General features: G+C 50.4%; 1 protein-coding gene across 3 annotated transcripts in view; it reads left to right on the top strand.

The window, feature by feature from the left end:
- The window catches only part of OTOA (otoancorin), a 60,155-nt gene that overhangs the window by 42,587 nt on the left and 4,918 nt on the right, over window positions 1-12,650 (top strand). For all 3 annotated transcript variants that reach the window (XM_077316714.1, XM_077316715.1, XM_077316716.1), the window contains exons 26-28: window positions 4,448-4,584; window positions 6,286-6,383; window positions 9,314-9,506. In XM_077316714.1, the coding sequence (XP_077172829.1) occupies window positions 4,448-4,584; window positions 6,286-6,383; window positions 9,314-9,506 (428 nt within the window). The remainder of the gene's footprint in view (window positions 1-4,447; window positions 4,585-6,285; window positions 6,384-9,313; window positions 9,507-12,650) is intronic.

The following is a 12,650-nucleotide window of genomic DNA, read 5'->3' as shown; positions in this document are numbered from 1 at the left end:
TGGACGACCCGCTTACGGTCGACGGGTGGGTCCAATTGGCTGGGGAGATGGAGAATCGATTGGAGCGGGCCTCGATGGTTCAGGTCCTGGCAGGAAAAACCGTGGCGAAGACTTCCACCCCGGCGAAAGCCAAGCCCAGAGCAAAATTGGAACCGACTGAGCGTACCCGGCGCATGGAGAAAGGGTTGTGTTTGGGCTGCGGCCAAGCTGGGCATTTCCTCGCCCAATGCCAATCAAAAGCAGTGTCAACCCCGAGGGCCGTGAGCAGCCCCTCACCGAAAACCCAGCCCGCCAAGAAAACTGCTCCGAAGAAAAGTGCCAAGTCTCTTCTGGTGCCAGTGGCTGCCGTACCGGCAGTGGACGACTCGGAGGAAGGTAGCGGGCTGGAGGACGAGGATCAAGCTGATGAGCAGTCGGGAAACGAGGACGGTCTGCTGTAAAGGCGCCCCGCCAGCAGGCCGCCAACAGGGGCAAACGCGCGGTGAGTGATTCCCCCTTACTGCTCCTACCCGCCAATCTCTCCAACCCTAAGTCAGGGAAAACGGTGGGGGTCCGATGTATCATGGACTCGGGGTGCACCCAATCCTTGGTGAGCCCGGCACTGGCCGAGACTTTGGGGGTGGGAAAAGTGCCGTTGGGAGAACCCTTGCCAATTACCCAACTAGATGGGAAATGTGCTCCTAGAGGGGAAGCCACGGCGAAAACGCGCCCAATGGACTTGGACATAAAAAAACATTGGGAGCAGATCCAACCTTTGGTAGCCCCTCACTCTGCTTTCCCTTGCGTGTTGGGGCTGGATTGGCTAAGGGAGCATGATCCCCTAGTGAAGTGGAAAGAAGGGACTGTGGAGTTCACCGCTCCCGCTTGCGAGCAGCACGCTCGGCCACGGGGCCCGCCGTGCACGGGGGTTGTGGCCGCGTTGGGATCCGGGGGGGCAGCGCTCCCTCCCGAGTACCGAGACTTTGCTGATGTGTTCGCGGAGACGGAGTGCAATCAACTCCCCCCTCATCGTAAAACTGACTGTGCCATCGAATTGAAGAAGGGGGAACCCCTCCCCAAAGCCAAACTTTATTCCATGAGTCCGCGGGAAATGGCGGAGCTCAGGGAATTTTTGGATAAGAATCTGGCGAGGGGCTTTATTAGACCGGCCACTTCGTCCTTGGCGGCCCCGGTTCTTTTCGTGAAAAAGAAAGACGGTTCGCTGCGCTTGTGCACCGACTACCGTGGGTTGAACGCAGTCTCAACGTGTAATGCCTACCCGCTCCCTCTGATAAAGGACTTATTGGGCCACTTGGGGAAGGCGCGAATTTTCACAAAACTGGATTTGAGGGAGGCCTATTACCGGGTCCGGATAAAAAAGGGGCACGAATATTTGACAGCTTTTAACACTCCCCTGGGGCAGTTTGAGTACACTGTAATGCCGTTCGGCCTCGCCGGCGCTCCGGGCGTGTTCATGAATATGATTAATGAAATTATGCATGATTTATTATACCAGGGGGTGTTGGTGTACATTGATGATATTTTAGTGTATTCAGAAACTGTTGAGAGCCATGCTAACTTGGTCCGTGAGGTGCTCCGCCGCTTGCGGAAGCACCAATTGTTCGCCAAACTATCAAAATGTGAGTTCCACCGGGATGCGGTGGAGTTTTTGGGCTTCCGGGTCTCCCAGGCTGGGATTGAGATGGACCCGGGCAAGGTGCGGGACCTGTTAGCTTGGGAACCCCCCCGTACTAGGAGGCAATTGCAAAGTTTTTTGGGGTTCGCTAATTTCTACAGAACGTTTATCCCCAATTTCGCCAAAGTGGCATTGCCTCTCACTGACTTGTTGAAAACCAAACAAGGGGGAAAGACAGCGAACCGTCCGGGGGCGCCCCTCCGATGGACTCCCCCATGCCAGGACGCGTTTGACAGACTAAAATTGTTGTTCACATCCGAGCCGGTGCTGGCCCATGCCGATCCAACTAGGCAATTCACTGTGCAAGTAGACTCTTCGGACGTGGCAATGGGGGCCGTAATCCTCCAAGAAGGGGAGGATGGGAAATTGCATCCGCTGGCCTATCTTTCAAAGAAATTTTCTGGGGCTGAGAGGAACTGGGCAATTTGGGAAAAGGAGGCAGCTGCAGTAAAATTAGCCCTTTCCACCTGGAGGCATTGGTTAGAGGGGTCCACAGTCCCATTCGTAGTCTGGACGGATCACAAAAACCTCCAGGCGCTCAAGCAGCCCCGCTCGCTTTCGGCAAAGCAGATGAGGTGGGCGGAGTTTTTCGCTCGTTTCAACTTCTCCCTTAAACATCTGCCAGGCAAAATGAACTTTTTGGCGGACGCCCTGTCGCGCCTGCCCCAGTACAACAGCAAACGGGACCCATTGGTGGATACAGTGTTTACTCCCGCCCAACTGGGGATGGCCGCGGTGACGCGCAGCCACACGAAGTCGGGAACGCCCATTCCAGGGGGTTGGGTCCAGAAGGAGGTGTCACAGGACTTGGAGTTTCACTCCCTCCGCCCCGATCTAACTGAGAAGGGGGGGCTATTTTTCAAAGGCGAGAGGCTTTTTGTCCCGGCGGCAGCCAGGGGAGAAGTTTTAAAACTTTGCCACGACGCAAAAACTGCTGGACATTTTGGGTTTGTGAAAACTCTGCACCTGGTCAGGAGACAGTATTGGTGGCCATCTCTGCGCAAGGATGTGGAAAAGTATGTGCAGGGGTGCCCCATTTGTATCGCCTCAAAACCTGCCGGGGGAAAGAAGAAAGGGCTGTTGCAGCCCCAGCCCACCCCCTCTCGTCCATGGACGGATGTTACTATGGACTTTATCACAGATCTACCCCCCAGTCAAGGGAAAACCGTCATTTGGGTGGTAGTGGACGCTTTTTCAAAACAGGCGCATTTTATCCCTTGTACAGGCTTGCCCAGTGCAGCCAAATTGGCTTCCTTGTTTGTAAACCACGTGGTACGCCTACACGGGATCCCGACACGTGTTCTGACGGATCGGGGCCCCCAGTTCGTTGCCAAATTCTGGCGGGAGCTCCTAAGACTGTTAGGCGTGGAGCAAGCCCTCACTTCAGGCTATCACCCTGAGTCGAATGGCCAGACCGAGAGGGTAAACCAGATCTTAGAGCAGTATTTACGCTGTTTCATCAACCATCAGCAAGATGATTGGGTCACCTTATTGCCACTCGCTGAATTTGCCTACAACAATGGGACCCACGCCTCAACGGGGGTGTCCCCCTTCAAGGTGGTGTATGAGACTGATTTGGTGGCAGCACCCACCTGGGAACTCAACTCCACCGAAGCGCCTGACATTAACAAATGGGCAGCGACCATCAGTGCAGGGTGGCCAGAAATAGTTGCTAGCCTCAAAGGGGCGAAACAAGCCTATAAGGTCCAGGCAGATAAGAAACGGGCAGCTGCACCTGATTGGAAAGTGGGAGATCTGGCCTATTTGTCCACAAAGAATTTGAGGTGCCAACAGAAATCCAAGAAACTTGGCCCAAAATATGTGGGGCCATTTAAAGTGGTTAAACTAATTAATGCTGTAACTGTGGAGCTAGCTTTACCAAAAACTTATAGGAATGTGCATCCGGTTTTTCATTCCAGCCTGCTGCGGAGAGCTCCCGTCCCGGATGAATGGCACCCTCCTCCAGCTACGCCTGTGCCGATTTACATCGACAAAGACACCCACTATGAAGTCAACCAAATTTTAGACTCTCGTTTGCATAAGGGTCGCCTTCAGTATTTGGTCGACTGGAAAGATTTTCCCTCTGGGGACAAGGAGTGGGTTGAGGCTGGGAATGTGAAGGCACCCCGCCTTCTCAGGGCTTTCCATCGAGCATTCCCTGATTGTCCTCGCCCGGTGGATGCCGGCTAGGTGGGGGAGTGAAGATAGTTTTAATGCGGAGGGATGTCAGGATTGTAGAATCTCTGTCATAAATTAGCCTGAGTTCCTCCATGTCAGTTATATTGCTTGATTGGGCCTGGCGCCTGCTTGCCCCGGCCTTGTAGTTTGTAAGCTATAAAATAGAGTAGTGATGTTATGTTAACCTTATCTTGTTGTGGGCTCACAGGGTAGTTGTCACCTCTCTCAAGGCTGAGAGAATGAAATCCTGTTTTTGTTATACATATGTCTTTTCTCTCCTACCCCCCCCCTTGGGAACTGTCAAGTTTTGGGCGGGAGAAATGTATTGATAAGCTGGGGCAAATCTGGCCTCTGGTCAGATTTGACTTTCAGTCCAATGCGTATAGTGCTAATCAATAAAACTCTTTTCTTTCGAAGAAGTTTTGTTGTGAGTTTCCTGTGCGTCTGACAGGAATGAGGCCTGAACCCTGAGTTTCAGGGCCAGAAGCTGACACAGGGCAGTCCAGAGAGAACCAGAAGCGACTGATTTCGGGTTTTTCAGATCCTGTGTAAATGTATGGACCATGACGTTCTCCTCTGTTGCCCTTTCTACAGTGCAGTTGTGGCCAGGATTGGCTCTTTCCCATGCAGCGTGAGCGTTCTGCAAGAATTTAAAAAGAAGGCCGAGTCTGTATTTGGGGACGCCGCCAGCTGGACCAGAGCCATCTTACAAGAGACTGGGACCATTGCAGGTGCTCCTCATAGTGATGGTCTTTGGCCTTCAGTCGTGCATCTCTGAATCAGGGCATGCACCTAAAACAAGTCATGTCCAGCCAGATGTGCCCTGGGAGTTCCAATCTGAAACACTGAGAGGAGGCGTATCCCCGCCTTTTAATAAAATAGAATCATAGAGTTGAAAGGGGTCTTTGGGGTCATCTAGTCCAACCCCCTGCAGAATGCAGGAAGTTCACAACTCCCTGCCCACCCACAGTGACCCCAATTCAGTGACTCCACTGAGCATGGAGTCCATGCCCAGATGATGCCTCCCTTCAAAAAAACCCCAAATCCCTGGTCAGTCTGGCCTGGAGGAAATTCGTCTCCTCCAGGGTGGTGTTTGGCGTTGTGCTAAATCATATCGCACCTTCCATCCCCTCCTCACCTTTTTGCTGTCTCACCTTTGTCTGCCTTCTTTTCACGCATCTTAGCCTCCACACCTGCTGCTGAAAATGGTAGAAGAAAGCAACGTGCTTTATACATGACTCGCTTCCGGCTGTCAATCAATCTAAGCAACCAATCCCCTTTCTCTGCAATGCCTGCTATTTTTAAAAAAAATCCATACTTCTCCGTTGAACCTCTTATGCCTAGAATCATAGATGCATAGTGCTTTTTGAATGCCACCCCTTATGGGATGACGAGTCCTTTGATATTTTTTAATATTAATCTCACTTCTGTTTTTTTTTTTGGAAGGGGAGAAAACTTTAGAGAGGCATGCCTTGTGTTATAACTTTGGGGGGGGGGTATTTATTTCTGGCATCGCCTGCATGCTTGTCCACCTATTTGTTGCTCCAGGAAGTTATATCATACAAGAGTATAAGAAGATCGGTCTAATAATTAAAGCCAACAGAGAGAAACAGACCTATCCACTGGCAATGTGGTAAATAAAGAAAAATGTCCTATTTTTGTGGTTTTCCTTGTTTCTTTATTCTTTAGGACTTCTGTCAAAACAGAATTCAGGTAATCTCCATTTTCAGTGAGATGACACGCGTCAATACAGACCGGTATCCCCATACCCATGTGAACCTGTGGCCAGTATTATACTATTAATATATATAAGGACTTGTCACTGATGAAAGAATCTCGCTGAAAACGGAGAATACCTGGATTCCGTTTTGACAGAAGTCCTAAAGAATAAAGAAACAAGGAAAACCAAAAAAATAGGACATTTTTCTTTATTTATCATATTGCCAGTGGATAGGTCTGTTTCTCTCCGTTTGCTCCAGGAACTTAGCCATTTTTAAAAAGCACGCTCAAACTTTCACTTTGCCGGATGTCAGTCCATAAAATATGTGCCTCTGTGTTATTTAATAGGCGGGCTAGATCTTTGAGTGAACGCAAGACTACTCAGCAAGCAAATATATTGGTGGATGTTCACAGGAAATGAGGAGAGATTGTTCCTGGGCCTTTAAAACAGGCGCCAAGTGTCTCAAATGAAAATTAGATTAATCAAGTATGTTTTTACAAGGCTCTGCTCTACACGAAGCCTGCACTCCACTGCAAAAAAATTCTCTTTATATTCTTAGAGGCCTGATTTCCCAGCGGTGTCTGAAAATGTTTTAGAGTCAAATATCGATCAGGGGAAGCATAAGGAGGCTCTAAAAGGCACATCAGCTCCACATAGGGTCTAAATCGAGACAGCGTGAATGAATCGGTGTTGTGGTCTTTTCTCTCCTTAGCTGGATTAAACGAGGGAGAATTAAAAGCTCTTGATAAAGAATTGATGCCTTACTTCCAGCCGGCAGCAATAAAATGCATCCCCGCAGAAATGTTCAAAGTAAGTGCGTGGATATTTTGACATTTCTCCCCCTTCATTAGTTTGACTTTGCTTTTAAAACCAATGGGGGGGGGAGCATGAACTTGTACCGTACTTGGGGAGAGGGGATACTTTTTGATGTGGAACACATGTTCTGGCATGCCCCCTGGGACGGAAATGGGTGCGGATATGACGTCCATAGTCCCGGCCCAGGGAGCGTGCCAGAAGATGTGGGGAGGCCGCCGGTAGAGGAGGCTGAGATGCCCGTCGCAGAGCTGGCGGAGGTGGGGCCCCTAAGGCCAGCTGGGACTGCTGCATGACCCACACAAAAGCTGCGGGATGAGGCACTGTCCGTGAAGCAGACAGGGGCCATTGCAGAGTGGGGCAGGCCTGGAAAGCAGGGAGATACTGCAACCACCTGCAGAGGGCTGCTGCGACAGGTAAGAAGTGGGAAGAGTGTGTGTGTAAACACGTGTGTGTGTCTCTGAGAGTGTGGGGGGAGGGACCAGGAAGGAGAGGTAGGTGGGAGAGGCAAGGGGTGTGTGGGGAGAAGGGTTTTTTTGTGGGGGGGAGGGAAGGATTGAGAGAGACATGGGGGGAAAGGCAAGGAGGGAGGGGGAATGAAAGTGTGTGTGTGTGTGTGTGTTGGGGAGGGCTGGGTCATGGAGCTCCACATATGTGGATATGTTCCACATACCCCGAGATAATCGGACTCTCACAAGATTTTATTTCTCTAGCATGTGTGAATACGCATGAGAGTTGGCAAGGAGAATTTCCGTGGTTTCTCCATTCCTAGGAGATCAATAGATATAAATGTAGGAAGATGTTTGATATCAGGTCAAGCCACTGGCCCGTCTAGCTCTGTACTGCCTATTCTTTCAGGCAGGGGTGGCCAAACTGTGGCTCTCCAGATGACCATAGACTACAATCCGCCTCATGGCAATTGTATTCCATAGACATGCTGGCAGTGCCTCATGGTAATTGTATTCCATAGACATGCTGGCAAGGACTCATGGTAATTGTAGTCCATAGACATGCTGGCAAGACCTCATGGCAATTGTATTCCATAGACATGCTGGCAGTGCCTCATGGTAATTGTAGTCCATATACATGCTGGCAGGGCCTCATGGCAATTGTATTCCATAGACATGCTGGCAGGGACTCATGGCAATTGTATTCCATAGATATGCTGGCAGAGACTCATGGTAATTGTAGTCCATAGACATGCTGGCAAGGACTCATGGTAATTGTAGTCCATAGACATGCTGGCAAGACCTCATGGCAATTGTATTCCATAGACATGCTGGCAGGGCCTCATGGTAATTGTAGTCCATAGACATGCTGGCAGGGACTCATTGCAATTGTATTCCATAGACATGCTGGCAAGGACTCATGGTAATTGTAGTCCATAGACATGCTGGCAAGGCCTCATGGCAATTGTATTCCATAGACATGCTGGCAGGGCCTCATGGCAATTGTAGTCCATAGACATGCTGGCAGAGCCTCATGGTAATTGTAGTCCATATGCATGCCGGCAGGGCCTCATGGTAATTGTAGTCCATAGGCATCTGAGGAGTCACAGTTTGGCCACGCTTGATGTAAGGTGTGTTAAAGCAGAAAGCTTTTCTTCCTCTCCATGATGAAGAACTAGAATCCACATCCGCCTAATCCGGGATTTGAAGGGCATGGCATCCTGGGAAGGCTCCAATCTTGCTAGTTTTTACAAATTAAGCCTTGGAAATCTCAGCAAAAAAGCTTAAAAAAGAAGGCTGTGGCAGGAGCGCAGAGCTGCAGCCGTTTGTGATGGAGACGAGGCAGAGAGCGGTTCTCAATCGGCAGCGAAATCAAGCGTGCCGCAGAAAAGCTTTCGTGGGGCCAGTTATCCCAAACGGGTGTCGTTGTTCTGTGCAGAAAGATAGTTGCTGTACCGTTATAATAACAGTGTTTGGACCTCTTCTGTTTAAGGGCTTAATAACGCGGCCACGCTCAGCAGATTATTTTGCGCCGGATGGAGAGATCTGGTGGCGAGGCAGGGCTTGACGTCCTTTCGTTTTAGTGTCACTTGCGTAACGCTGGGCTTTGCGAGGGAGAATGAAGACAGATGGCTTTGACTTTGAAAACCGAGCAAGAGGCGTGAGGAAGGGAATGCACGAGGGGGATAAATCATCCGGCAATGGGGACTGTATAAAAAGCCAACCATTTTTTTTTAGCCTATGTATTTCCCTCTCTGCCCTCCTCATTGACAGACAAACTGCACGGGGGAGATGGGGAATCTGTGATTGGATTCCCCTGGGGGAGGGTTGGAGCCTTAGAACTGGAAGAAAGAGTTTTACTCTCTACCCCTCCCATGCTGCTTTGAGGGGTGGGGCCGTGGCTCCGTGGTGGAGCGTCAGCTTGGCATGCAGAAGGTCACACGCTCAATCCCCAGCATCTCCAGATAAAAAGAGGTGTGTGTGTGTTTGTGCGTGTGAGAAATTCCTTCTCCCCTAATCAGAAACCACAATATGCTCATGGCCGCACCAAGGAGGTGAGTGGCTAAGGGTATCCGACCAAGACCCAAGCTCAAATCTGCGAGCCGCATCAAATCACCCTGGGTGACCCTGGCTGAATCTGCATGGAGCTTTTATTCCAATCCCAGGTCGATTCTGTCCCTGCCGTCTCCACTGAATGCGATTTCCATTTTGATTTTGTCCCATTTAAATTTTGCCTCTACAACATGCAATAGCCAAATTGCCCGTGAGAAGGTGGGGCCAAGTGTACCCAAGAGAGAATTCTGCAAATGCAGAGTTACAATATCCATCAGCTTCATCGTCCTGTTGTTTTATATATACTTATTTTTAATACCGTTATCGATATTTGCCACCGTTCCACCTATCTGGGTAGAAAGATGACAGGGGAAAGTTTTTTTGTTAAAAATAATTTTAAAAATTTCTGATCGTTTCTTTGTTCAGGAACTTTCCCCGGAGCAAATAGCAAACCTGGGCCCGGAAAACGCAGCCCTGGTCACAGAGTCCCAGCGTCAATGGCTCAGCGAATCTCAGCTCCAGAGCCTGCATCTGGCCCTAGACGGAGCACGAATGGACCTCCACCATGCTCCCCTCGGGGAAAGCACGGCCGGCCCCACCTATACGTCGGCACTGAGCGGTGAGTAAACCCTGCACCTGGATCAGGTAGCGATGTTACATCCGCTTTTCGATGAGCCTGGGTTTAGAAGGAAGTATCAGACCGCTTCTCGAAGAAGAAGAAGAAGAAGAAGAGTTGGTTCCTATATGCCGCTTTTCTCTCCCCGAAGGAGGCTCAAAGCGGCTTCCAGTCACCTTCCCTTTCCTCTCCCCACAACAGACACCCTGTGAGGGAGGAGAGGCTGAGAGAGCCCTGAGATTACTGAAGAAGAAGAAGAGTTGGTTCTTATATGCTGCTTTTCTCTCCCCGAAGGAGTCTCAAAGCGGCTTCCAGTCACCTTCCCATTCCTCTCCCCACAACAGACACCCTGTGAGGGAGGTGAGGCTGAGAGAGCCCTGAGATTACTGAAGAAGAAGAAGAGTTGGTTCTTATATGCTGCTTTTCTCTCCCCGAAGGAGGCTCAAAGCGGCTTCCAGTCACCTTCCCTTTCCTCTCCCCACAACAGACACCCTGTGAGGGAGGTGAGGCTGAGAGAGCCCTGAGATTACTGAAGAAGAAGAAGAGTTGGTTCTTATATGCTGCTTTTCTCTCCCCGAAGGAGTCTCAAAGCGGCTTCCAGTCGCCTTCCCATTCCTCTCCCCACAACAGACACCCTGTGGGGTGGGTGAGGCTGAGAGAGCCCTGAGATTACTGAAGAGTTGGTTCTTATATACCGCTTTTCCCTACCCGAAGAAGTCTCAAAGTGGCTTCCAGTCGCCTTCCCTTTCCTCTCCCAACAACAGACACCCTGTGCGGTGGGTGAGGCTGAGAGAGCCCTGAGATTACTGAAGAAGAAGAAGAGTTGGTTCTTAGATGCCGCTTTTCCCTACCCGAAGGAGTCTCAAAATGGCTTCCAGTCGCCTTCCCTTTCCTCTCCCCACAACAGACACCCTGTGGGGTGGGTGAGGCTGAGAGAGCCCTGATATCACTGCCCGGTCAGAACAGTTTTATCAGTGCTGTGACTAGCCCAAGATCACCCAGCTGGCTGCATGTGGGGGAGCGCAGAATCGAACCTGGCATGCCAGATTAGAAGTCCGCACTCCTAACCACTCCACCAAACTGGCTCTCCACGGATGTCACCTCCAGGACCCCTGGGGTAATCGATCTCCGTGCAGGAAAGCTGTTTCCTCTCTGCAGCCATCAAACCAATACCTGGATAGTGCCTTGACATTGCATGGCTGTCGTAATTTTTTCTTTATTTGTGTCCGCCTCATTATGCGGAACCCATCTGGTGAGAATGTTGTTAATTAATACAGCAGCGGGAAGGGCTTACGGCTAGAAAACAAACAGCGGCAAGAACAGTTTGTGGCCCAAAGGCAGAAGATAATATCTCTGACATCTACAGTTGTTCCTTGAGGGATAAACCAGGCCAGAGATGCTGGGAAAATTGACATCAGTTCTTCTCCGGTTGTTTTTGCATTTCCATTCTGCCTTTTTCTTCCAGAGAGCTCAGAGCCGAGTTTGTGTTTTTCTTTCCTCCAACGACCCTGTAAGGTGGGTCAGGCTGAGAATATGTGACTAATCCACGGTCATCCAGGGTGATTTGGTCCGGCTCACAGATTTGAGCTTGGGTCTTGGTTGGAGACTCTTAACCACTAATTTCATTTTGGTGCAGCCGTGAGCAGATTGTGGTTTCTGATTAGAGGAGAAGGAATTTCCCTCTCTCTCTCTCTCTGTCTCTCTCTCTTTCTCACACACACCTATGAACGGTTTCATTTGTTGAAACACACCGCAGTTCTCCCAGAACTCCTTCTGCTCTGGCCCTGTTTCCTAGTGTTGAGCATGCTGGTTTAAAGAAACAACAATGGAACCAGCGTAAAGCTGCTCTTTCCCTTGAGTTTCCTTGGATGGGAGAGACACGGGGAGATCTGGCTCTTGGAAGTTCATACCCCCCAAATCTTGCTGGTCTTAAAGGCAGGCCAACACAGCTGCTCTTCAAAACCTCTCTTCATGGTGAAAGGGAACATTCTGGAATCAACTTGGTGTCGTGGTTAAGAGTGGCGGCTTGTCATCTGCAGAGCTGGGCTTGATTCCCCACTCTTCCACACGCAGCCAGCTGGATCGCCTTGGGCTAGTCGCAGTCCTGTTAGAGCTGTTCTCATAACGCAGTTCTCCCTGAGCTCTCTCGGCCTCGCCCACCTCACAGGTTGTCTGTTGTGGAGAGAGGAACGGGAAGGCGATTGCCAACTGCTTTGGCGTTCGTTCAGAGGTAGTGAAAAGCAGGCTGTAAAAACCAACTCTTCTACTTGCGTGAGAGTCATGTGCTCCCAGAGAACCGTCTCCCAGGCTGGCAGAAATGGAATCGAAATCAGGTCTCCGGAGCCTCTTGGGTCCCAGGCACTCCGCAGGGGGATCAGCTCGTGAGGCTGCAGGTGCCGCTGCTGGCAGTTCTCCCCGTGGGTTTCTCTGGAGCGAAAACAGCTGTCAGCTCACGGCTGAACTTCAGGGAGAGTGCCTGAGAAGCTCTCCTTTCCCAGCTGAACTGGGGCTCTGTCAGCTGCATCTTCTCTCCAAAGCCCAGCGATTTTCTCCTCTTTTGGTCACACGGTCTGGTGGCTTTCCCCTTTCCTCCTTTCAGCAGGGAGGTCAGGATTTTCAAATTCCCTGCAGAGCAAGAGGGGATAAGTAAGGAGTCCTAGGAAAATACTGGCAGGCAGGTCGTGGGTAGGATGGTTCTGCCACAAAGCTTAGTCAGGGCTACGTGGAGGAAACAGGTCAAGGGGAACACGTGCGCCGCCTTGAAATCCTTGGAGAAATCTAATAATAATAAATAAAGCTAATAAAAGAACGTTCTTAGAAACGTTCATGTCCGGACTGCTCTGCGTAGGAGATGGTAGAGCCCTGAGGGGGTAGAACAGACTGTACCACTCCAAAGAGCTGGTGAAGTATACCGTGTTGGAACATTTCCGCCACATGAAAAATACCCTGCAGGTAAAAACACTAGTACATCAGGGAGAAGATGCTTGCCCCGCCTGCTCCCTGCTTCACTAATTTTCTATTTCCAGGGCATTCTTTTTTGGGGGGATGCCTAAATTTGATCCTTCTCCTGAGTCTAAGGTGACCAGATTTTAACATTGGTAAAGCGGGACACCATTGACCCGGGGGGGGGGGGGTGGTTCTTGATTA

The sequence above is a fragment of the Paroedura picta genome, chromosome 17 (assembly GCF_049243985.1).
Source record: "Paroedura picta isolate Pp20150507F chromosome 17, Ppicta_v3.0, whole genome shotgun sequence".
Lineage (NCBI taxonomy): Eukaryota > Metazoa > Chordata > Lepidosauria > Squamata > Gekkonidae > Paroedura > Paroedura picta.
The sequence above is the reverse complement of the archived record's forward strand: the minus strand, read 5'-3'. Positions and strand labels throughout refer to the sequence as shown.